Consider the following 24,961-nt stretch of genomic DNA (forward strand, 5'->3'; position numbering starts at 1 on the left):
AGCCAGAATCCCCACCCCCGCAAATCAGTTCTGTCCACTAATCCAGCCCCAGCCGGAGGGGCTCCAGGCCACAGACTGGGGGTTGGGGCGCAACGGGCAAAGCCTTCTCCATTGCTAGCAAAGTCCCGGGGGAGGGGCGGGTTCTGCCCTGAAAGGCCTCACCCGTTGACTCTGCCAGGGCCACAAGGGCTCCTCCCAACCCCTCTGGATGCAGAGACGAGCAAAACCTGCTGAAAAGACGACTGGGGGGAAGGGGAGAGGGGGGGGGCAGGTGAAGAGCTTCCAAGACGGGATGGCTTTGAGTGGGGCGGGGGGGCCTCCACCAATGTCCTCCAGGTCATGGCAGGCTGAAGCCCCCCCCAAAATTGTAGAGGAGGAAGCGGCAGTGCCAGGGAGACTGCAGAGTCAGCAGCCGGCGGTGGGGAGGGTGGGTGGGCAGCTTGTACCGAAACACTTCACAGCTTTTCTGGGCTCGGGGTCAGCTGAGCCCCCAGCCCCAAGGGGCGAGAGGGCGACGTGGTTGGGCTCTGCAGACCCCCCAACCCCTCAGCGGCTTTCAGGGCAAGCGTGGGGGGGGGAGGGGCAGCAGCACCAAAATGCTGGATGGAGGGAAGAGAAAGGAACCCCGGGGCGAGGGGCTCCCACAGACACAGAAATGCACCAGGGGGGTAATGTGGAAACGGGAGGGGGTGGGGGTGGAACGGGAGAGCCCCTTGCTTCCAGCCATTGCTCCAAGTGCCTTTGATTCCCCCCCAGGAGCCTTTTCGTGACCGCAGGGGGGGGGGGCAGAGGGGGGCCCGCCCTTCATCTGGGGGGAGGGGGCGAGAGGACGGGGTGGGCCAGGGTGACATTGAGGGAGTCGTTGTGCTGCACCAGGGAGGTGTGCTTGTAGTGCCAGACCAGCTCCTTGAGGGAGGCGTAGAGGTTGTAGGGCTCAGCAAAGCCATAGCCGGTCGCAGTCTTGTAGATCACACAGTGCTTGGTGTCGCCCTCCACCCTGTGAGGAAGAGGAGGAGAGGTCATGCAGGGGCTGAGGGAAGGACCCCTCCCCCCTCAACAAGAACCTGTGGGGAGCAGATGAGGCAACACGGGGGCCTCCCCAGCTCAGCCATGTCCTTGGTCTCTGACTCCCCCACTGATAAGCAAAGAATGAGGAACGAGACTGCAGATTTATACCCTGCCCTTCTCTATGAATCAGAGAGCGGCCTATAATCTCCCATATCTTCTCCCCCCACAACAGACACCCTGTGAGGTGGGTGGGGCTGAGAGAGCTCTCCCAGAAGCTGCCCTTTCAAGGACAGAGTCTCAGAGCGGCCTACTATCTCCTTTCCCTTCCTCCCCCACAACGGACACCCTGTAGGTGGATGGGGCTGAAAGAGCTCCCAGAAGCTGCATTTTCAAGGACAGAGTCTCAGAGTGGCCTACTATCTCCTTTCCCTTCCTCCCCCACAACAGACATCCTGTGAGGTAGGTGGGGCTGAGAGAGCTCTCCCAGAAGCTGCCCTTTCAAGGACAGAGTTTCAGAGCGGCCTACTATCTCCTTTCCCTTCCTCCCCACCAACAAACACCCTGTGAGGTGGGTGGGGCTGAGAGAGCTCTTACAGCAGGTGCCCTTTCAAGGACAACTCCTGCGAGAGCTATGGCTAACCCAAGGCCACTCCAGCAGGTGCAAGTGGAGGAGTGGGGAATCAAATCCAGTTCTCCCAGATAAGAGTCCGCACAATTAACCACTGCACCAAACTGGCAGTCAAAGGTCACAGAGGAAGCTGGAAAGGTTGGGGGAAAGGAAGGCAGAGGACACTCACACGACCGAGCAGGCGTAACAGCCAGGCTGGCTGCTCTCCCGGATGAGGAAGGTCCCATTCCGTTTGCCGGCCAGCATCTCTTCGGCCTGGGTGCGGTTGATGTTGCCCACGTACCACGTCCGCTCCTCGTGGTGGGGCAACTCCGCCTCATCCTCCATCATGAAGTACTGGCTGCAAAGCAGGATTTGGGGGTGGGAGAGAGAGAGGGGGAGCAGGTGTGAAGGGAGGGGAGGGCTAAAGCAGTCCTGCAGGGGCATGGATTCAGGTCCTGCCTGGGCAAGTCAAGGCTTCCACCCTGCCTCCCAAACCCACCAAAGCAGAGGGATTCTCTCTCACATCCTACCAGTGCCGAATTGTCTCACTGCTAACGTCTGCAACACCCCCTCCAAAAGGACAACCTGCACAACCTTCTCCAGAAGCTCAAGCAGCTGCTGCCCCCCAAGCGCCAGGGCCCCCCTCCCCCTGAAGGACCTGGAGACCCCCCTCCCCCCTGGTCTACCGAGTGCGGTCTGCTTCGGCCAACGGCAGAGACCTTCTGCCTGCCAAGCAGGAGTGCCCCCCTGAGGTGCAGGGGAGGGGGGGAGGAAGGGGGGCTGCCACGGGGGGGGGGGGACTCACTCCTCCGCCTCGTTCCGGATGCCCAGCCATTCGTTGATCTTCTTCTGGCGGGTTCCCTTCTGGGTCAGCCACCTGGGAGGGCCAGCCAAAGCAGAAAAGGTCAGGCAAAACCCCCGAAACGCCCTCTGTGACCCAGACTCGAGGGACCAACCCGAGGCTCGGCCGAAGGGATCCACTCGGTCAAGCGAGATGACCAGACTCACAGGCCAAGGAGGTTTTCAGCTCTGGTTCAACTCTCATCCTGATGGGAGGGTGAACTTGTTTGTACCAGTTTGGTGTCGTGGTTAAGTGTGTGGACTCATATAGGAGAGAACCGGGTCTGATTCCCCACTCCTCCACTTGTACCTGATGGAATGGTCTTGGGTCAGCAAGAGCTCTCGCAGAGTTGTCCTTGAAAGAGCAGCTGCTGTGAGAGCTCTCTCAGCCCCACCCACCTCACGGGGTGTCTGTTGTGGGGGAGAAAGGGAAAGGAGATTGTAGGCCGCTCTGAGATTCTGTCCTTGAAAGGGCAGCTTCTGGGAGAGCTCTCTCAGCCTCACCCACCTCACAGGGTGTCTGTTGTGGGGGAGGAAGGGGAAGGAGATTGTAGGCCGCTCTGAGACTCTGTCCTTGAAAAGGCAGCTTCTGGGAGAGCTCTCTCAGCCCCACTCACCACACAGGGTGTCTGTTGTGGGGGAGGAAGGGAAAGGAGATTGTAGGCTGCTCTGAGACTCTGTCCTTGAAAGGGCAGCTTCTGGGAGAGCTCTCTCAGCCCCACCCACCTCACAGGGTGTCTGTTGTGTGGAAGGAAGGGAAAGGAGATTTTAGGCCACTCTGAAACTCTGTCCTTGAAGGGTCAGCTTCTGGAAGAGCTCTCTCAGCCCCACCTGCCTCATAGGGTGTCTGTTGTGCGGAAGGAAGGGAAAGGAGATTTAGGCTACTCTGAAACTCTGTCCTTGAAAGGGCAGCTTCTGGGAGAGCCCTCTCCACCCTCACCCACCTCACAGGGTGTCTGTTGTAGGGGAGGAAGGGAAAGGAGATTGTAGGCCGCTCTGAGACTCTGTCCTTGAAAGGGCAGCTTCTGGGAGAGCTCTCTCAGCCCCACCCACCTCACAGGGTGTCTGTTGGGGGGAAGAAGATAAAGGAGATTGTAAGTTGCTCTGAGTCTCTGATTCAGAGAGAAGGGCAGGGTATAAATCTGTAGTCCTCTTGTTTTTGGAGGTCATTTCAGATCAGACCTTTTTAATGTCCCTGCCTGCCCTTCCACAGCCAACTGGAGCATTTTCAGGGAAAGCACAATCATTTTCAATATAGAAAATAATTTCCAGATCTGACAAAAGAAATGTCAAAAGGGCGAACCTATCTTTTTAACCTGGAGCCGGCTACCCGAACCAGCTTTCGCTGGGATCGAACTCGGATCGTGTGCAGAGGGCTCCGACTGCAGTACTGCAGCTTTACCACACTGCGCCACGGGGCTTTGTTCTACTCCAGGGGGAAATGAGTGGGGCGACAAGAAAACTTTCCCGCATGGCCACTGGAGGGTAGGATTTCCCCGCCTCCAGACGACCCGTGCCCCCACTCACACCAGGTACTGGTCCCGCAGTTTGCGCAGCTGAAGCAGGTCAGGTTTCAGGCTGTTCATGCGCTTGTCGATCTCGCGGTTCTCCGAGGCCTGTTGCTGGAGGTCCTGCTGGAGCTTCCACTTGCTGTCGTGGATCTCGGAGATGCGGGACTTCAGCTTCTCCGAGTTCATCAGGATCCTGGGTCAGAGGAGGGTGTGTGTGTGTCATGGGAGCCAAGGCTTTATGCCTCCTCCTCCCACCGCCCCCACGGTCCGGTCCTCACCGCTGCAGCTCCTTGTCGTTCCCCTCTCGCCGGAAGCGCTCGACGTACTCCCGGCTGCAGGCCTCCTGCGTCTGGCACTGCTCCTCGAAGATCTTGATGGTCTCGTTGAAGGCCTCGATGGCCGTCCTCTTCATCTGCAGCTCCTGGGGGAGGAGGCAGCTCCGGTGAGCCCACGAGGAGGAAAAGCACACCAGCCCACCCCGAGCTAAACCAAAGCCCTGTCTACCACACGTGTGATGTCCGCTGCTTCCGCACCATGCAGTCAGTACGCGGTTTTGCCACCCAGCTGTCTACTTGCCTAAGGATCGAATTACCAACGACCAAGACCACCACCCCCTCTCTCCCTGCCCGGGGATGGTTCCTTGGCACGAAAGGATACCCGCTCACCAAACTCAGGGGAATGTGCCCTCAGAAGGGCCCTCTTCTTCAGTTGGTGAGCGGGTATCCTTTCGTGCCAAAGAACCATCCCCGGGCAGGGAGAGAGAGGGGGGGAGTCTTGGTCGTTGGTAATTCGATCCTTAGGCAAGTAGACAGCTGGGTGGCAAAACCGCAATCTCCTTTCCCTTCCTCCCCCACAACAGACACCCTGTGAGGTAGGTGGGGCTGAGAGGGCTCTCCCAGAAGCTGACCTTTCAAGGACAGAGTCTCAGAGCGGCCTACAATCTCCTTTCCCTTCCTCCCCCACAACAGACACCCTATGAGGTGGGTGGGGCTGAGAGAGCTCTCCCAGAAGCTGACCTTTCAAGGAAAGAGTCTCAGAGCGGCCTACAATCTCCTTTCCCTTCCTCCCCCACAACAGACACCCTGTGAGGTGGGTGGGGCTGAGAGAGCTCTCCCAGAAGCTGACCTTTCAAGGTCAGAGTCTCAGAGCGGCCTACAATCTTCTTTCCCTTCCTCCCCCACAACAGACACCCTGTGAGGCAGGTGGGGCTGAGAGAGAGGGCTTTCACAGAAGCTGCCCTTTCAAGGACAGAGTCTCAGAGCAGCCTAAAATCTCCTTTCCCTTCTTCCCCCACAACAGACACCCTGTGAGGTGGGTGGGGCTGAGGGAGCTCTCCCAGAAGCTGCCCTTTCAAGGACAGAGGCTCAGAGCAGCCTACAATCTCCTTTCCCTTCCTCCTCCATAACAGACACCCTGTGAGGCGGGTGGGGCTGAGAGAGCTCTCCCAGAAGCTGCCCTTTCAAGGACAACTCTGCGAGAGCTATGACTGATCACAGGCCATTCCATCAGGTGCAAGTGGAGGAGGGGGGACTCAAACCCGGTTCTCCCAGATAAGAGTCCACACACTTAACCACTACACCAAACTGAGACTCTGTCCTTGAAAGGGCAGCTTCTGGGATAGCTCTCTCAGCCCCACCTGCCTCACATTGTGTCTGTTGTGGCGGAGGAAGGGCAAGGAGACTGTGGGCCGCTCTGAGACTCTGTCCTTGAAAGGGCAGCTTCTGGGAGAGCCCTCTCAGCCCCACCCACCTCACAGGGTGTCTGTTGTCGGGGAGGAAGGGAAAGGAGATTGTGGACCACTCGGTCCTTTAAAGGGCAGCTTCTGGGAGAACTCTCTCAGCCCCACCCACCTCACAGGGAGTCTGTTGTGGGGGGGGGGGAAGGGAAAGGAGATTGTGAGCCGCTCTGAGACTCTTTGTAATGGAGGGCAGGATGTAAATCCAATATCTTCATCTACCTCACAGGGTGTCTGTTGTGGGGGAGGAAGGGAGAGGAGATTGTGATCCGCTCTGAGACTCTTCGGAATGGAAGGCGGGATGTAAATCCAATATCTTCATCTACCTCACAGGGTGTCTGTTGTGGGGGAGGAAGGGAAAGGAGATTGTGAGCCGCTCGGAGACTCTTCGGAGTGGAGGGCGGGATACAAATCCAATATCTTTTTCTTCTTCTTATCCTCAGCACGGTGCCCTGTTCCCTCTCGACCCTCATGCTCCCTGGCAGCAACGGTACTGCCACGTTCAGAGTGGGGCTCCTCTAACAAGTTCCCGAGAGTCTTCTCCGAGTGCCTAACTGACTGTCTCTGCTTCTCCAGGTCAGCCACCTCAGCCTCAAGGGTGCGAACTCTTTCTCTGAGGGCCAGGAGCTCCTTGCAGCAAGCACACACCCCAGACTTCTGTCCAGTGGGTGGACAGTCATACATACACTGCATCCCACAAGCAGAGCGTCCCCCCAAGTGAAGCAACACTTCCTTTTGTCGGACAGGATCCGTCTGCCCACCAACCTCCCAGCGAAGGGAAGGGAAGGAACCTCCCTCCTCCCCTCGCACCAGCAGACATGGATTACCTGTGAGGTGCGCGTGTACTCCTCATAGAGAAGGTCATACTCGCGGCTCTTGTCCTGGTACTGCTGATGATAGACCTTCAGCTGCTCCCCCACGGCTTCCACGCTGTCCTCCTTCACTACCTGGTCCTGCACGAGAGGGAGGGAGAGTCAGCCAGGGACTCTCTGCACGAGACACCAGCCCCACTGCGTGTGTCCTCATGGGAGACGGCTCCCCGCCCCAGAGGTCCTCTTTTGCTATCATGCTTCCTTTGGCGCCAGGCGCAGAACCTCGGCTCGTGGGGGGTGGCATCTCAACTAGCACAGCGAAGAGAGGTTAGTCTGAGCCCTGTCTCTCCTGGGGCAGGTGGTGTCTCCCCCCAGCAGCCCCGTCTACACTCCCCAGCCCAGAAGAGCCTTGGAGCCGGGCCAGCTCAGGCTTCTGCTGGCTCTGCTTGTCTCCTTGGGAGTGAGGCTGGCAGTTCTTGCCATGTTTTGTGCTCTGAAAGATGTATTGTGTATCAAACGCTTGCTATTCCCTTCTCCCAATGGCCATGCTGGCTGGGGCTGATGGGAGTTGTAGGCAAAAAACATCTGGAGAGCTACCGTTGGCCACCCCTGATCTATGTAACTTCGACTGCGGGAGAAACGTCGACTGCGGGGTGACATGATAGAGGTTTACAAGATTATGCCTGGGATGGAGAAAGCAGAGAAAGAAGTCCTTTTCTCTCTTTCTCACAATACAAGAACTCGTGGGCATTCAATGAAATTGCTGAGCAGTCAGGTTAGAACGGAAAAAAGGAAGTCCTTCTTCACCCAAAGGGTGATTCACATGTGGAATTCACTGCCACAGGAGGTGGTGGCGGCTACAAGCACAGCCAGCTTCAAGAGGGGATTGGATAAAATATGGAGCAGAGGTCCATCAGTGGCTATTAGCCATAGTATATATATATATATGTGTGTGTGTATATATACACACACACACATATATTGGCCCCTCTGTGGCACAGAGTGTTGGACTGGATGGGTCACTGGCCTGATCCAACAGGGCTTTCCTTCTATTCTTATGTGACCCAGAGTGTTGGACTGGAGGGGCCATTGGCCTGATCCAACATGGCTTCTCTTATGTTCTTACTGAAGCTAGGCCGACGAAGACAGTCAAGGTCAGTTGTTGAATTAGTGAATTAGAGACACCTGCATTCCCAGGAGTGGGGAGAGGGGAGTTTGGGTGCCAGTTGCCCGCCAAAATCCCCTGCCTTTATTTCTCCCACTTCGCTTGAACGCTAAAACGGTTATAGCATATATAAGGGGGCAGTGGAATGTGCGGGTCAGCTTCTGCAAAACCCTGTTTTGCCTCCACATGTTAGTGAATAAACTCTGCCATTGCAATGGACTGTGTGAATCGCTGGGGGTCTTGATGCTGGGGACCCACCCGCTGGCCTGGAGGGAGCAGAGGGGCGGGGCTCACCTGCTGGTCCTTGGAGACGGGGTAGAGCAGCCGCGTGTCCAGCTTGGCGTTGTACTGGGCCAGGGACTCGTGCCCATAGTGATTGATGAGCTCCACCACAGAGCTGAAGGTCAACGGCTCCGAGAAGCCGTACTTGCCCTCCCGGTGGAAGATCTTGATCAGCTTGTTGTTGCCTCCTTTCCTGCGAGGGGGGGGGGGCAGGTGGAAAGAAGGAAGCGTCACGGAGGGGGGTGCTGGGGCCAACGACACGGCCTGCAGGTTCTCAAAGGGAGAGCAGATCTGCTCTGCAAAGCCACTGGCAGGTCTGGGGGGAGCAGCGGGTTCCCTACTGCGGGGGGTGGGGGTACTGAAGGGTCACAGATGCTGAAAGGGCAGCTTCTGGGAGAGTCCTCTCAGCCCCACCCACCTCACAGGGTGTCTGTTGTGGAGGAGGAAGGGAAAGGAGATTGTGACCGCTCTGAGGCTTTGTCCTTATAACGGCAGCTTCTGTGGGAGCTCTCTCAGCCCCACCTGCCTCACAGGGTGTCTATTGGGGAGGAAGGGAAAGTAAATTGTAGGCCGCTCTGAGATTCAGAATGAGGGGCGGGATATAAATCCAATATAATCTTCTTCTTCTAGCACCTCCCCCCCCATACCCACTGCTCTTGTGCATAGATGGCAGGGGGCACTCCCCAATCTGTTTGCCTGCAGGAGTCTGGCAGTGCAGACTGGGTGACTCTCCAGGGGGAGGGGGGTAGAGAACACTGCTCCATCCCCCCCCCCCAGCACGGGGCCACTTGTTGAGGCCTGGGGGGAAGGGCAGGCCTGGGCCACCTCTAGAGTGCCCCCCCAACTCCCTTGCTCCCCCCACCCCCACTTCCCTCACCTCAGGGTGAGCGTGTATTCGCCCTGGATCTTGCTGGATGCGTCCCGGACAAGAAAGGTCCCGTCAGGCGTGTCTCTCAGCTTCTCGTTCACTTCCTCCCTGGAAGGAGTTGGGGGGAGGGCTGCAGCTGAGGTCGGCCCCCCAAGGCCCCCAGCTGCCAGCAGGCCAGCCGGTCTCCTCCCCCCTCCTCCCAGGCCCATCTTGGGCTGTCCACCTGAGCCACAGCAGTGAACCCAAGCGGCCACGTGCAAGACAGCCCCCCGCCCCACACGCTCCCCGCCCCCAGCAGCAGCCTGAGAAGGGGGGCAGAGGGGGCTTCCCCATCCCACAGGCTCCAGGGGATGCCGGGGAGGCTTCGAGGGGGCGCCCCACTCCCCGTGCCCCTCTGTGATGTCCCCTTACCTGGAGATGTCCCCCCAGTACCACTCGGCATCCTGCAACGTCCCTCCGTTGCCATTGGTCAGGGCTGCAGCCACCGTCGGCTTCGGCTTGGGAGGCTTGGGGGGCAGAGCTGGAAGGCATCGAAGGGGCTCAGGGAAGTCTGTGGCCTTCAGGCTCCCTCCCTCCACGCCCCCCACCCCGAGAAGGGCTGGGAAAGGCCTCCACTCGCTGACAGCACAATCCCTGAGGCGTGGGAGAGCTAGAGGGACTCCCCACACACAATCTTGGCCCCTCACCTGGTGGGGGCTGCTCCAGCTGGGGCTCTGTGGGTTGCAGTAGAGTCTCCAGAAAGAGCACAGAGAAGTCGGGGCCCATCTCGGTGCTGGGGGGGGGGGGGGAGCAGGGGGGAAGAAAGCCACACAAACATACTCCATTTGCCCTGAAAGAGCCAGCCCCACAGCCTCACCCACACGTTCCCCCCCATCCCCCCCACACCGTCTGCTGCCTAGCAATCATCTACAAAAAGGCCCCCTTCCCCGTGCCCCTCCCTCTTTCTTTCTCTGCACTGAAATGCAGCTATCTTGTGGCAGCGAGTTCCACAGGCTTGGCCCAGGGAAACCTCCCCCCAGGCCCCGCTCCCTGAAGCAGCTGAGAGGCAGCAAGACCCTCCACCCAGGGGAGCCCAGAAGGCCGGGTCGGCCCTGCACCTGGCCACAGCAGGCCGCCGAAGGAGCAGGGGCCCGAAGATCTCCCCCAGGGCCCGAGGACACAGCCCGCTGCTCTCCGCCTGCTCGGCTGCTTTCGCCCAGTGGCGCAGGAGGAATTGGAGCGTGAGGAGATGGGGCAGCGGCAGGCCGGGGGGCTCCAGCACAGACAGCAGCTGCGTCCGGTCGCCTGCAGAGGGGAGAAGGGGAGAGGGATGGCTTACCTTCCGGCGCCACCCCTCTTGTCTCCCCCCACCCTCCTTTCTCTGGCTCCCACCCCGCCCCCCCTCACCCTGCAGCACTCGCAGGATCTCGCCGTGGACTCTGTCGGGCACCACCGGGGTCGGCAGCTCCTGCAGATAGCCCTGGAGGGCCTCCCCGAGGGACAGCACGTCGTAGGCCTCCAGGTCACCAGCCGCTGCCCACTCTGGAGGGACAGAAAAGGGGGGGAGGGGGCTGCAGCGCAACAGGGCGGAACCGAGGCCTGCCGGACGCCAGCCCCCCACCCTGGCCAGGCCGTTGCAGAGATTCTTGTGGGTCAGCCAGGGGGTCGGACGCAGAGGATCTGGGGGAGCCAGACCGTGGAAGCCCCCTGGGTGACCCCTTGGGGGCCAATCACACCCCCCCCCCCGCAGCCTCACTGCTGCAAGGATGAAATGGAGGGGAGGAAGAGGAGGGGAGCCTCTGGGGGAAGGGGGAAAGGGGTCCTTTCCCCATTAACCAAGCAGGTACCAAAGAGGTCACAGGCCCCGGTGAAGCCCCCTGCATCATGTGATGCAAGCCCAGGCCCCTCTTCAAATGGTTTTAAAAGGGGTTTAGACCAGGGGTGTCAAACTCATTTGTTATGAGGGCCGGATCTGACATAAATGAGACCTTGAGGGGCCGGGCCATGTCGGGTGGGGCCGGGCCATGTCGGGTGGGGCCAGGCCATGTGTGAACCTATTTAAGATTAGGGAGCAGACAAACACAAATATATAGAAGAAGAAGAAGATATTGGATTTATATCCCGCCCTCCACTCTGAAGAGTCTCAGAGCGGCTCACCATCTCCTTTCCCTTCCTCCCCCACAACAGACACCCTGTGAGGTGGGTGGGGCTGGAGAGGGCTCTCACAGCAGCTGCCCTTTCAAGGACAACCTCTGCCAGAGCTATGGCTGACCCAAGGCCATTCCAGCAGGTGCAAGTGGAGGAGTGGGGAATCAAACCCGGTTCTCCCAGATAAGAGTCCGCACACTTAACCACTACACCAAACTGTCTCTTTAACCCCCAATATATATATATTTTTGAACTTAAAGCATGCTTGAACATTAGCCTACTTTCAATCACCACTCGGCTTAATCTCAGCCATTGCCCCACGAATATCACATCGTTGATTTTAAGGGATAGTTATTGTTCCTCTTGGGTTAGAGCCATCCATCAGAAATTGTCTACGCTTGGCTTTTCACCGGAATCTCTCCAGATCAAGCCAGGGCCATAGTCAAACAGAGACTACAAGACATTGAGAGACAGAATGATATTACCAAGGTCCCGGATTATCTAGCTCCCCCTCAAAGGAGATATGTGTTAGCTCCAGCCCCCTATCTCTCAACTCTAACAATACCATCCCACAGAAGGGCCTTTTCTATGGCCCGTTGCAATAGCTTTCCTTCAGCAGCCGTTGAGGGCCGCTTTAGAAAGGTGCCTACGGCTGAGCTGGTTTGTCCTTGCAGTGCAGATAAAGTGGAAACGATTTACCATGTTTTGTTTGGGTGTGGCCTAGACCCTGGCATACGCGCCAGGTACATTTATTCTTTGCTGAAGGGATGTCTCGGGTTTTCTGATTTCAAAATCAGAAATGCGCTGTTATCAGATTTTAACCCCCGATTCACAATTAATTGTGCCAAATTTATGGCGGCAGCTAGGAGAATTCGTGAGGATTATGTAAAGAAGGGGTCTTGAACTGACTGTTTTTTTGAATATTTCCAAGCTTGTATTTTATCTTTTCTTAAATGCCTGAGTACTCTGTATACCATCACAAATGCTACTGAAACGGATATAAATACAGAGACCACGCATAAAGTTGCCAAATTTTGTTCCCATGCAATCAAATTGCATTTTATGGTTCTTACAAGTTAATGTCGAGGTAACAGATTGTAATTTTAACCAGTGTATTCTTGTTAATATTTTTCGGGAGCTGTATAATTTTTGGTGTAATGATTAAGTGTGCGGACTCTTATCTGGGAGAACCGGGTTTGATTCCCCACTCCTCCACTTGCACCTGCTAGCATGGCCTTGGGTCCGCCATAGCTCTGGCAGAGGTTGTCCTTGAAAGGGCAGCTGCTGTGAGAGCCCTCTCCAGCCCCACCCACCTCACAGGGTGTCTGTTGTGGGGGAGGAAGGTAAAGGAGATTGTGAGCCGCTCTGAGACTCTTTGGAGTGGAGGGCGGGATATAAATCCAATATCTTCTTCTTCTTCTTCAGCCCCACCCACCTCACAGGGTGTCTGTTGTGGGGGAGGAAGGTAAAGGAGATTGTGAGCTGCTCTGAGACTCTTCGGAGTGGAGGGCGGGATAGAAATCCAATATCTTCTTCTTCTTCTTAAATTTTTTATTATATGTACTGTATTTATTAAGCTAGAAGATGTTTGAGCACTACTGTATTATTTCTCATATCTCATTATTCATACTAATGTCCTATATATTTATTTTCACATTTATTTTTAAAATATCTTACGTTTCACCTATTTAGGTCCATCTTGATTTTTACAATTTTTATGTGGTTGTTGTTGGCCTGCATTGTGCTGTGTATTTGGTCATGGACCGTAATAAAGCAAAACTGAAACTGAACATTAGCACTCATTGGTCTTAAAGGTGCTTTCTTTGTATCTCTCCCATGGGATCCAGGAAACTGGGCAATGGAAGCTGCGGCGCTTCCCTTCCTTCCCCAGGGGACTGAGGGAGGGGGAGCCTCAGCCAATAGAAGGAAGAGACACTTGGCTCAAGTAGTTCTGCTGTGCGATTGAGAGAGCCTGGCAAAGCAAGCTATTCCTCCCCAAGGGAGGAGCCTCAGCCAATGGAGAAAATAGAGGCTTTGCTCTGTAGCTCCTGTGCAATTGAGAAGCCTGGCAAAGCAAGCTGTGATGCAGAAGGATGGCAGACAGTTGCTCGGGGGCCTGATAGGAGCCTGATTCGGCCCCCAAACTTCATGTTTGACACCCCTGGTTTAGGCCCTCTGGCTTCAGAAAGACTGAGAAATGGGTGTTAGCCATGGTAGAAAACAGGAGCCCTCTAAGTTCAGAAGCTGTGCCCCCAAACGTCAGGAGCGGGGACATCTCCCCACAGGGCGCCTCAAGGGCACCTGACAGAAAAGCCCTCCTGGCCCTCCGAGTGCTGAAGCCTGGCCTGGCCGCTCCTCTCAGCAGCCATTTTGAAAAAGACGCAATTCCCTCAGAGAACTCGCGGCCACTGGCCGTGCTGGCACTACAAGAAGCACAGGTCGACAGCAGGTGGGGCTCCCAGTGGCCAGGCAGCTGCCCCCCGAGGGCCAGGGCCCGTGGACCACCGCCCAACCACCCCCCCGCCACTGCACCCTGCTTGTGGGATCCCCAGGGACAGGCAGCTGGCCCCAGCAGGTGGGACCGGACCAGAGCGGTTCTGACGCCCCAAGGTGGTTTGGATCCTCTTGCAAGCTGCAGTGGAGGGACGCTTGACCCAGCCTTCCAATTGGGGCTTCTCCACATGACGAGAGAGCTACGTAAAGAGGATTCAGGCCAGGCCTTTTGCACCCGGGCCACCGGAGTGACTCCCCCATGAGCTTTGGCCGGGCAAGTCCCTGGGCAAGAAAGGTCTTTCCTGACTCCTCCGTCATGCGATCAAAATTTAAAGAGCACATTTCCTGCATACCAGAAAGGCCCCTCCCCTCGCTCCCTGCCCCCCACCTGACCTCTCACCCCTGAGGTGGGGCAGCTGAAGCCATCTGGACCCTCCCCCTCAAATGGCTGCCTTTGATCTGTGCCCACTCGGGGGGCTCGCGGCGGCTCCAGCTCGCCCACTCCAGGCCCGTCTGGTTCTTACCGAGTCTCGGCGCTGCCCTCAGTTCAGATCCTGCCGTCCTGTAGAGCCCCTTGCTCGCCAGGCCTGGGGGAGGCAACATGGCACGCTGCAGGGGTCCACCCGCCAGGGAGGAGGCGCCTGCTGGGGTCCCGACAACCGACACGCTGTGCACCCCAGAGATGGTACCCTTGGGGCCAGGACCACCTGCCACCACCCCCCACCCACCCAAACTGGCCCTATCGTGGCAGCACCTCAGTGGGAGACACCCGAGGGAATCCACTTCCATGACCAAGAGGGGGAAGCACCAGCAAGGCACTAGAGACCCGACGCTCCCCCCTCCAGTTCCTTCCCCCCAGAGAAAGCCCCTCAGAACTGGGGCTTTTCCCCCCAGGCAGTTCCTGCCCCACTCCACAAAAGATCTGGGAGGGGAAAGCCAACAAGCCTCCAGGTCAACCAGCCTCCAAAATGAACCGCAATCCCAATCTCATATGAAAGGTAATACATTTCTTAAACCAAGGCACATGAATATTAGTACATGTAAACAAGAATGTCTGTCGCCTTCGTTCCCCAAGTCTCTTCACGATGCTATCGCAGCAATTTCTCCAAGGAAAAGGGTTGGAAGGAAACATCCAAGGTCAGTGTTCTCTTTTTTTTTTCCCAAAAAAAGTTTTATTAGTTTCAGAAATAGATAGGGATGGGGAATAGGAAAATAAAAAGCACAATACATTCTGGTATTATTTTGCATAAAAAATACTTTCAAAAAGCTTAATTCTGTAATTTTTCTTTACATAAATTGTTCTCTATTATTTTGTCTCAACTGTACATAATCCATTTTCAAATTTTACAGAATACACCTTTTGTTAAAATTATCTGATAATTTTGACAATTCCAATAAAGGTAAATTTTATGGTATAAAATACAGGGAAAAAATAAGGGGGAAAAAAAATAAGTTCACACCAGAGAATCTTAAGAATCTTGATTATCTAACCAGGCATAAAATTTCATCCAATATTTTCTTGCTGCTTCTTTAGACCAAGGTCAATGTTCTCATAAGAGTCCAGTGCTCCAATTTGAGAATTTCTTGGTCCAATTTCTTGGGGGGAACAAACATTCTTGTTTACATGCACTAATATTCATGTGTCTTGGTCAATGTTCCCTCTAAGCTGCAGAGTCTTGTGAGCAAAAATTCTACTTTGTGAGCTCTTGGTATTAAAGTTGTGAGCTACTGGCATTAAAGTGATGAGCTGCTGCATAAATTATTGTGCTCTGGAGTCATCCTTCCTGAGCTAAGGCAAAAATGTGTGAGCTGGAGGCTAAAAACCTGCGAGCTAGCTCATGCTAACTCAGCTTAGAGGGAACCCTGGTCTTGGTTTAAGAAATGTATTACCTTTCATAAGAAATTGTGATTGTTGTTCATTTTGGAGGCTGGTTCGCTGATGCGGAGGCTTGTTGGCTTCCCCCCTCCCCAGTTCTATTTTTCCACGTTTCTCTTTTGGGTTGCACCCCCCCCCACACACACACACAAAAGGTCAAGAGCCTGCAGGTCCCTTGGAGGCTTTCACCAGGCTCCTCAGCCCTTCCTCAGCCTTCCCCCGACAGTGCCCCGATGCCCAGCAAGGCAGGGACAAGGCTGCCTTCAGGACACCATCACCTCCTTGGACTGGCAGCAGCTCTCGGGCAGAGGAAGGCCTCTCTCAGCTCCGGAGACCCTCTTCTTGGCACTGAGGCCTGAGTGCAGCCAGACAGAAGCCTGAGCGAATGTCCGGGGAGGGGAAACTGTCTGAAGGTGCCCCCCACCGAGTTGGTCCCTCTGGCACAGCCTGGCCTCCGCTGACTGGTGGTGACTCTCCAGGCAAGGAAAGGCCTTTCCTGCCCCCTGCTTTCAGCTCCAGCCCCCCAACTAAAGGATCTGCTGCACACAAAGCCACACCCCCTCCCCAGGTTTGGCTGCCAGCAGGCTCATTCAGCAGAAAGCCCCCCCCCCAACAAAAAGAATTCCTCCTCACCTTTCTTCTCAATGGCATCCACCAGCCGGCAAAGAAGAGGGGGGGCCACCTCCGGGGGAACAAACTGCTCCGAGAGCTCTGGCAGGAGGGGCCCTGAAAGGCAAGGGGGGGGGGCATCAGTAAAGGGGAGGCTGGGGGGGATGCTCCCCCCCACTGGCTCTTCTGAGAACAGTGCCCCCCCCCCAAACTCAGGAGGCCAGGCATGGAAGCAACAAGGCTCCCTGGACGCTCCAGAACCTCCCAAATCCCGAGGCAGGGAGGAGGAGGAGGAAGAAGACGACTGCAGATTTATACCTTGCCCTTCTCTCTGAATCAGAAACTCAGAGCAGCTTACAATTTCCTATATTTTCTCCCCACACAACAGACACCCTGTGCTGAGAGAGCTCTCCCAGAAGCTGCCCTTTCAAGGACAGAGTCTCAGAGCAGCTCACAATCTCCTTTATCTCCTTCAGTCAAGATTCTCTTAAAGCAGGGGTGGCATGGCCAATGGCTGGGGCTGATGGGAGTTGTAGGCAAAAAGCATCTGGAGAGCTACCGTTGGCCATCCCTGTCTTAAAGAATCTCTACAGCAGCATTTCCCAAAGGCAGGGTTGCAATCCTGTACCGGGCCACGCAGGCCTCGATGCCGGGTCACAGGGCCTCCCGTTGATGCCCCCTTGCGGCATTGTCCCCCCCTGCACCTTTACACAGCCTGAAATTGACCTGCAGTGGGGAAGGGAGGGAGAGAGGAGGTGGAGGAGGCGGGGGCAAACTAGTCCTGACTTCCCCCTGGCCAGCGGAGATCAGGGGACCCAGCCAAGCTTGCGCGGCAAGAGTCAGCAGTTTAAATGGTGAGTTGCTCCCATCCTGTTTCTTTCCATTTTTTTCTTTTCTTTTCTTCCTTTTGTCCCTCCTTTCTTTCACTCCTCCCCTCCCTTTTCCTTCCTATTTCCTTTCTTTTCATTCTCACTCCCACACTCATTCATTCTTTCTTTCTATCAGTCTTTCTTTTTCCCTATTTGCTTTATTTCTCTCAGTCAGTCTTTCACCCTGTCTCCTTCCTTCCTTGCCATTGCTAATCTGAGCAGGGGTGAGGGGGGGGGGAGAAGCTTGAAATGCTCTGCCATTTCATGTTTTCCTTTCTCACTTTCTCTATCAGTCACTCTTTCCCCATCTTTCTTCCTTCTCTCTCTCTCTCTCTTTCTGTCTTTTCCCCTGTCTCCTTCCTTCCTTGCCATTGCTAATCTGAAGGGGGGGGGAGGAAGAAGCTTGAAACGCCCTGCCATTTCATGTTTTCACAGCGCTGCCATTTCATGTTTTCCTTTCTTTATTTCTCTCTTTCTGTCAGTCAATCTTTTCCCGTCTTCCTTCTCTCTCTCTTTTTGTCAGTCTTTTTTCCTGTGTTCTCTCTCTATCAGTCTTTTCCCTTGTCTCCCTCCCTCCTTCCTCCCTCCCTTCCCCATTGCTAATCAGAGTAGACCTGGGAGGGGGAGAGATAAGCTTGAAATGCCCTGCCATTTCATGTTTTCCTAGGCTGGGAGCATTTTATATTTTTAGTTTTCTGCTGTGATCCTTGTGCTTTTTCTTGATGTTTTATTTTTAAAATTGCATTGCAAAATCCCACTATTCTCCTACCTTTCCTAAACAAAATATTGCAAGAGTTTTAGGCTTGTTTGTACATCATTTCCTGTCCTCTGGCTCCACCCCCAAAGTCTCCTGGCTCCACCCCCAAATTTTAGTGGGCCATGAAGGAGAAGTGTAAAAATAACCGGTCCACGGGGGGGGGGGGGGGAGTTGCCCAGCGGAACAAGTGTAGAGAATCTCTCAGATTTAAAAACTGGGATGGGGGCTTTCTGTAGGGACTGCAGCACAGAGCCAGTGCATCGAACACACAAGTGCCAAGCAGCAGAGATGGGGCATGGACTTTCCACATGCAAAAGAGTTGCATACTGAACCACAGCCCTACATAAGAAATACTTTTGAGGAATCCTGTAACACTACACTGTAAGAAAGAACATTTTGGAAACTAGGACAGGAAACTTGAGTTTTAAAAGAAGCTTCTGGGAAGTCAAGACTGCTCAAGGGGAACTTTAACTTATGTGACAATAAGTTGCATGGATATCGCCTCTAAAAGCATGTAACTTGGAAACCTGTCACTGCTCTGTACTCATTTTAGTTCTTGGTTCTGGCATGGCACACACCTGAAGAAAGAAGCATCCTTATCTACGATAACAAAGCTGAGAGAACAGCCACTGCAAAAAAATGCTTAAGACCCAGAAACCCCCAGGACTTCATAGAGATATCGGCTTCCTATCTCAGTGGACATAATAACTTGCTCAGCTCTTAATTTTCCCCAGAATCCAGACTCTGTTAGTTTTAAAAGAGCGACTGGTCTCTTTTTATAAAGTGTTCCTGTTTAGGGTGAGTGCCTGCTTGGAGTGGGTGAGGGTTTTCTTTTGGGATGGTTGGGGGGTGGGGTTGGTCAAGTCTTTAGAAGTTAAAATTTTGTGCAGGGTTTAAAAGCTTGTAGAAATATTTCAATACTTTCATTCAAGATATTACTGTATTATTGCTGTTATTATTTTGTTGCAGGATTGGGGCAGGGTGTTTTGTTCACTGTTGTTAATTGTTTGATTAAACTTCTGATCACAAGTTGTGTTAGCGGTTGTTTGCAGATTTAATTATGGTTACTGTTTTGTGCATGTTGACAGATGTTTTTGAAGAGTTTACTGGTGTTTCATATGTTGCTTGGGGGGTAGCGAGGCAGCTGCTATTGTGGGATTGTGTTTTGTGGTTTGGTTCTCCTGGATACGGTTGTTGCTTTTTTTGCGTGTTTTTTGCTACACAGTGTGATTTGTTGTGAACTTAGGACTGGTTTTTTAAAGTTCCTTTTCCCCCCATTCTGGTTGCTGGGGAGGGGGACTGGTGGCGGGTGTCGGTGGGTTGTTGTGTTTCTCTGTGTTGCTTCGTCGTATACAGACTTGTGTTAAGAACATAAAAGAAGCCACGTTGGCTATGCTTGTAGCTGCCACCACCTCCTGTGGCAGTGCATTCCACATGTTAATCACCCTTTGGGTGAAGAAGTACTTTCTTTTATCCGTTTTAACCCAACTGCTCAGCAATTTCATCGAATGCCCATGAGTTCTTGTACTGTGAGAAAAGGAGAAAAGTACTTCTTTCTCTACTTTCTCCATCCCATGCATTATCTTGTAAACCTCTATCATGTCACCCCGCAGTCGATGTTTCTCCAACGTGTTTTTGCCTTTTTTTCTGGGTGGGCCTTGCAACTAGTGTTACTGCTACAGTCTTGTGTTAGTCTTTGTGACCTGCTTCCTCTGGTTGCCAGATTTGACTCTTTCAATCTTTGTTGCAGTTTGAAATCCGGTTTGAGTTCAGTTGTTTTTTGCCTTATTGGCAGGCGGCATTGTTGCTGGGTTGGTTGATGGTCAGGAAGAAATAATTAAAGAGTTAAGATGCATAATAAGACCTGGGTGTTCACTGAGTTCAGAGAGTATAACTAAGAATGGAGAAAGGGAAGAATACAGCGGCATAAAACTACACACCTGAACACCTAAATGGGAGAGAATGACAATTAGATGCGGTTGTGACACCTCGAGACAAAGCAAAGGGCAATGCTAGGTGGTATAAAAAACACCAGAGCTCCATGAGATTAAATGAAAAGGTTGTCCCCTCATATTTCATATGCGGGGGGGGGGGGGATTTGTTGCTAGGAAGCACCATTAGCAAGCCAAAATGACAAAGTGGTAACTGCAGCTAGAAGTTGACAAACATATTGACGGGGAGGGACGGTGGCTCAGTGGTAGAGTATCTGCTTGGGAAGCAGAAGGTCCCAGGTTCAATCCCTGGCATCTCCAAAAAAGGGTCCAGGCAAATAGGTGTGAAAAACCTCAGCTTGAGACTCTGGAGAGCCGCTGCCAGTCTGAGAAGACGATACTGACTTTGATGGACCAAAGGTCTGATTCAGTATAAGGCAGCTTCATATGTTCATGTTCATATTAAACAAGAGCAGAAAAGCTGCAATTTTGTATTCAGAAACAGGTACTGATGGGGTTAATAACATGCCTGAGAACTAAGTTTGACTGCAGTGGCACCTTTAGACCAACACAATGTGTTTTCTGTGAAAAGCTGAGAACCAAACAACTTAGCTATTAATTATTATGTCTACTGAGACAGGAAGCTGATATCTCTGTTATGTCCTGGGGGTTCCATTGCGTTGACTGTTTTTACAATGACTGGTCTCTCAGTTTTGTTGTGACAGAAAAAGAATGCTTCTCTCTTTGGGAATCTGCCATGCCAGAAACAAGATGTAGGATAAGTATGGTGCAATGACAGGTTCCCAAGATACTTGCTTTTAAAAGAAGAGCAGAGGTGATATTTGCATGCCACTTGGCATGTCAGTCAAGGTTCCCCTTGAGCAGTCTTGATTTTTCATCAGCTTCTTTTAAAATCCAAGTGCCCCAGTTTCCAAGATTTTCTTTCGGTGACAAACAAGTGGAGTGTTGAGGAATTTCACACAGGTATTTCTTCTGTGCAGCTGTGGTTCAGTGGGTAGGTGCTTGACATGCGAGAAGTCCACGCCTCATCTCTGCTGCATGGCAGTAGCGTATTTAATGCACTGGTTCTGTGCAGCAGTCCTTGCAGAGAGTCACCACCCCAATTTTTGAATGAGAGAGATTCTCTAGTTTGATCTAATGTACTGCAGTAGCACGGTGAGACAGGTTCTGCTCTGGGACATGGCACTGCCTGTGCCCTGCAAATTTTGGAGCTCTCTCTTAAACCCCCTTACAGCTGCCTTTCATTATACCCTGTTTTGCCATTGACTTCAATTGGCTCATAGAGCATAATGAGAAATATGGGGGCACCCTCTTTAAGTGTCCATAGAATTGGATTCCTTGGTCCACTCTTTTTGGGATTCAGGGGTTCTGTAGGGGAGAGGGTCCTACAGCAGCCCTGCAAATTTGGAGCCTCTACCTCAAATCCCCTCCCCTCCAGCTGCCTTTCATTATACCCTATTTTGGCACAGGGCATAATCGGGCCTGTATTCAGGAATAGCCGAATATCTCCCGAATCTATTAGGAGATATTTGGCCTCCTGAATTTTTAAGCCCTGAATACCCCCGAATCTGAATTTTCCCAATTTTTTTTTCTTTTGCAGACCCCTACACACCACCACCCCTCCCCCTGCCGCACAGCATCTCCTTCCTGAACTTACCCTGCTGCTCTAGGGTCTCCTGCTGGGCGTTGGGGGCCCCAGGCCCAGGGGCAGCTGGGAGAGGCCGAGGCATCCGGGGGCGGTGGGAGGGCAGGGCAAGCTTGACGGGGCCCACATACTCCACATAGGTGCCCGGGAAGTCCCCCTTCTGCTTGGTGCGCTCGTTGACGCCCAGGATCCAGCCGATCTGGTGAGGGGCTTGCTCCTCCCCATCCTTGCAGCCCAGAGCCTGCAGGGCCCCCCGGCTCACCACCAGGGTGTCCCCCGGGAGCAGGTCAATGTCCTCCTCGCGCTCCTTGCGGTAGGGGTACAGGGCCCGGTACTGGAACCCCTCTGCGCCCGCCATCGCCTCCCCCGGGCCCAGCGGCACCCCCTAAGTGCAGCCCCACTCCCGCAGCTTGAAGCCACGATTCAGCCAGATGATGGAGCACAGGGAGAAAGGGAGAAGCATAATCCAGGCTGGGCAGGAGGGCGCCTGAAGAGACCCTAGCTGCAGCGGATGGAGGTTGCTGGGGGCTGGGCAGGTGCTCTGGACCCTGCAAAAGGGAAGGCAAAAGGTCACTCAGGATCCCAAGCAAACGCGGCACAGCATCCCTCCCTGCAGAAGCTAGATGCTTGGCACGCCCCCCCCCCCCACCCATGGCACGCCGGAAGCTGTTGGGATGCTGGGCGTGGGGGTGGTACATGCAGACAAACCCACCCCATCCTGGTCACAGCCAGATACTTAAGGTATCCCAAGGCCCACAGCAGAGGTAATCCCCAAATGAAGCTCAGTTCCCCCCCCCCCAAGGGCATGTGGCAGAGGCAGGAAAAGGAAGCCAGGGCTGGCGGGGGAGGGGGCAAGGAGATATCCCCTTGCAAGCCAGCCCCTCCTCCAGGCTGGTCTACCTGCTGCCCCCCACCCTCTTGGGGGAGCTGCCCCTCAGGAAGCCAGTTACTCCCACCCACCCCTTGCAGTGCTCACTGTTCTCTCAGCCAGCAGGAGCTGGAAAGAGCCTTTCCTAGGGGCTGAGCCCTCCAACAACAAGGCTTCTGCAAAAACCCGGCAGCGGAGGGGGGGAGGGGGGCCCCCAAAAGGCCAAAGGGGAGGGAGGAGCCAGGAGTCCCACCCGTCTCTCCTTTGAGCCCTGCAGCTGCTGGGGGGCCTGCCTGGCCCCATGGCTTGCGGGGGGAGGGGGTCTGCTCCCTCCCTCCCCCCCCCCGAAGAAGCCCCAAGCCAGCCCACCTTCCCAGCCTGCTTCCATGAGAGGAGACCCTCCGAGGGCCCTGCTCCCCCTCTGCCCCCCGCCTGGCCCTGGAGGACTCGAGTCAGGGCGGGGGGGGGGAGGGAGGCTTTGGCACCTGCACTCCTCAGCCACCCCCCCGCCTCTCCTCGGCCTTTGCTTTCCCCGGGGGGGGGGGCGGCAGGAGCAGAAGGGGCAGTCCCGGGGGGAGGGGGAGGAAGTAGCCCCCGCTCCGGCCAGGCGCGCCCCCCAAGGCTCCAGCCGCCCCGCTTGGCAAGGGGTGGGGGTCCCGGTAGTGCCCCCCCGGCTCCAGACTCGCTCCCTCCCCCCCCGCCGGCGCCTGCCACCGGGAGGGGGGCAGCCTCGCCCGACGGAGGGCCCGGCCCGCCAAGCCAAGAGCCGCCCCCCGGAAAAGCCCGAAGGGAGGCCGCCTCCCCCGGGAAGGGAGCAGGCCTCCGCCCCGAGGCGCATGCAGGCGCCCTTTCTGCTCCCCGGCCGGCCCAGCTTCGACGCCTCCCCCCCCTCCCGTGCAGCCCGGGAGGCGCCAGCCCAGCCCCCCGCCCCCTGCAGCCCCCCAGGACTGACCCCCCGGGAGGGGCGGGCAAGCAAGCAAGAGGGCCACTTACCTCCCCCCCTCCCCTCCCCTCCCCCCCAGCAGCAGCGGGCAGCAGCGCCCCTCGCCCTCTTCGTGCGCGGCCAGGTCGGAACAGCCGAGCGTCTCCGGAAAGGGCCGAGGCGGCCGCGTCACCCGCTCGGGCAAGAAAGGGGCTGGCACGGGGAGGAGGCAGGCAGGCAGGCGGCACCGGCGGCTCAGCCCTCTTTCTAGGATCCCTTTGGGGAGGCGGAGCCTGGGGAGAGCCCCTCCTCTCAAGGAAGCCCTTCCTCCAGAAGCCAGGCCAAGGGACCCCCGCTGTCCCCGGGAGGGCAGCCCCGAGACCACCAGAGCGCCCGCCGCCGCCTGGAGGTTGGCAACCCAGGCAGGAAGCAGCCCGTGATTCCCGACTCTTGGAGGGATTGGCAGGACTCTCTCGGCGCATGCGCGCACGGCTTTCCCCTCCTGCAGTGGGCACCGCTCGTCTCCCCCCAGCGCTCCCTCTCAGCTGAGTGAGCGGGAGCCAGCTCACAGGTTTTTAGCCTCCAGCTCACACCCTTTTGTCTTAGCTCAGGAAGGACCCCAGAGCACATTAATTCATGCCGGAGCTCCCCACTTTAATGCCAGCAGCTGACCAAGTAGAATTTTGGCTCACAAGATTCTGCAGCTTAGAGGGAACGTTGGTCGCCAGTCTCCAGGGGGGACCTGGAGACTCCTCCACATTGCAACTGACCTCCAGGCAACAGAGATCAGTTCCCCTGGAGAGAAACGGCCGCTTTGGGGAGTGGGCTCTCTGGTGTGCTACCCTCTTGAGGCCCCTCCCTCTCCCAACCCCCCAAATCTCCAGGAACGACCTACCCTCACGCTGGCATGCCTGGGTGGCATCGAAGGGGCAGGTCTGGCCCATTTAAGGAAGATGACTTTGCATACCTGCAAAGAAAGGCCTCTGCTCTGCACCGTGAAGAAAGTTGAGATCCCGCCTTCCTGCCCTCCCAACCACCAGGGCCTGCTTTCCCAAAGCGGGTGATGGACGCCCTGGGAGCCGCAGAAGGGCGCCAAGGTTGCTCCAGTTGCAGGCAAGGCAGAGCACCACCGTTCAAGGGGTATGAAGTGGCAGGTGCCGCGGAAGGGCCCTCTGGCCCAGAAGGGCAGAAGAGACCATTCGGACCAAGGCTTCGGTGTTCTTGAATTCTCTTGCTCGCCTCCAGGCCGCAGGAACAGCAAGGCTAGAGGCCTGCAACGCGCACACTACGCAGGCCTCCCTTCGGGGGTTCATGCAGAAGGCTGCAGCTCCGTTCCCCTCAGGAGTAGGCAGGGATGCCCTACACACCCAGGCTCCGGCCACTCATCAGAGCTGCTCCTCAGTTGTTCGGCCCCGCCCAAAAGCTCTCAAGGGCCCCACTTCCTTTGCAGACAACAGTTTGGTGTAGTGGTTAAGTGTGCGGACTCTTACCTGGGAGAACCGGGTTTGATTCCCCCCTCCTCCACTTGCACCTGTTAGCATGGCCTTGGGTCAGCCAGAGCTCTCTTATCTGGGAGAACCGGGTTTGATTCCCCCCTCCTCCACTTGCACCTGCTGGAATAGCCTTGGGTCAGCCAGAGGTCTCTTATCTGGGAGAACTGGGTTTGATTCCCCACTCCTCCACTTGCACCTGCTGGAATGGCCTTGGGTCAGCCAGAGCTCACTTATCTGGGAGAACTGGGTTTGATTCCCCACTCCTCCACCTGCACCTGCTGGAATGGCCTTGGGTCAGCCAGAGCTCTCTTATCTGGGAGAACCGGGTTTGATTCCCCACTCTTCCACTTGCACCTGCTGGAATAGCCTTGGGTCAGCCAGACGTCTCTTATCTGGGAGAACTGGGTTTGATTCCCCACTCCTTCACCTGCACCTGCTGGAATGGCCTTGGGTCAGCCAGAGCTCTCTTATCTGGGAGAACCGGGTTTGATTTCCCATTCCTCTACTTGCAGCTGCTGG

The 24,961-nt window shown here is 55.4% G+C and overlaps 1 protein-coding gene across 1 annotated transcript; it reads right to left on the reverse strand.

Annotated features, from left to right (window-relative positions):
- Nucleotides 1-455: 455 nt before the first annotated feature.
- Nucleotides 456-21,532, reverse strand: PIK3R2 (phosphoinositide-3-kinase regulatory subunit 2). Its single transcript, XM_060233105.1, is given in 16 exon segments — nt 456-599; nt 802-997; nt 1,806-1,976; nt 2,424-2,495; nt 3,986-4,162; nt 4,248-4,390; nt 6,532-6,657; nt 7,976-8,156; nt 8,841-8,939; nt 9,243-9,351; nt 9,518-9,603; nt 9,929-10,166; nt 10,218-10,352; nt 13,976-14,038; nt 15,961-16,053; nt 21,172-21,532. Coding segments are annotated over 16 exon segments (2,379 nt in total). The 5' UTR covers nt 21,518-21,532.
- Between the last annotated feature and the right edge of the window lie 3,429 nt (nt 21,533-24,961).

This window comes from Heteronotia binoei, chromosome 2, assembly GCF_032191835.1.
Source record: "Heteronotia binoei isolate CCM8104 ecotype False Entrance Well chromosome 2, APGP_CSIRO_Hbin_v1, whole genome shotgun sequence".
Lineage (NCBI taxonomy): Eukaryota > Metazoa > Chordata > Lepidosauria > Squamata > Gekkonidae > Heteronotia > Heteronotia binoei.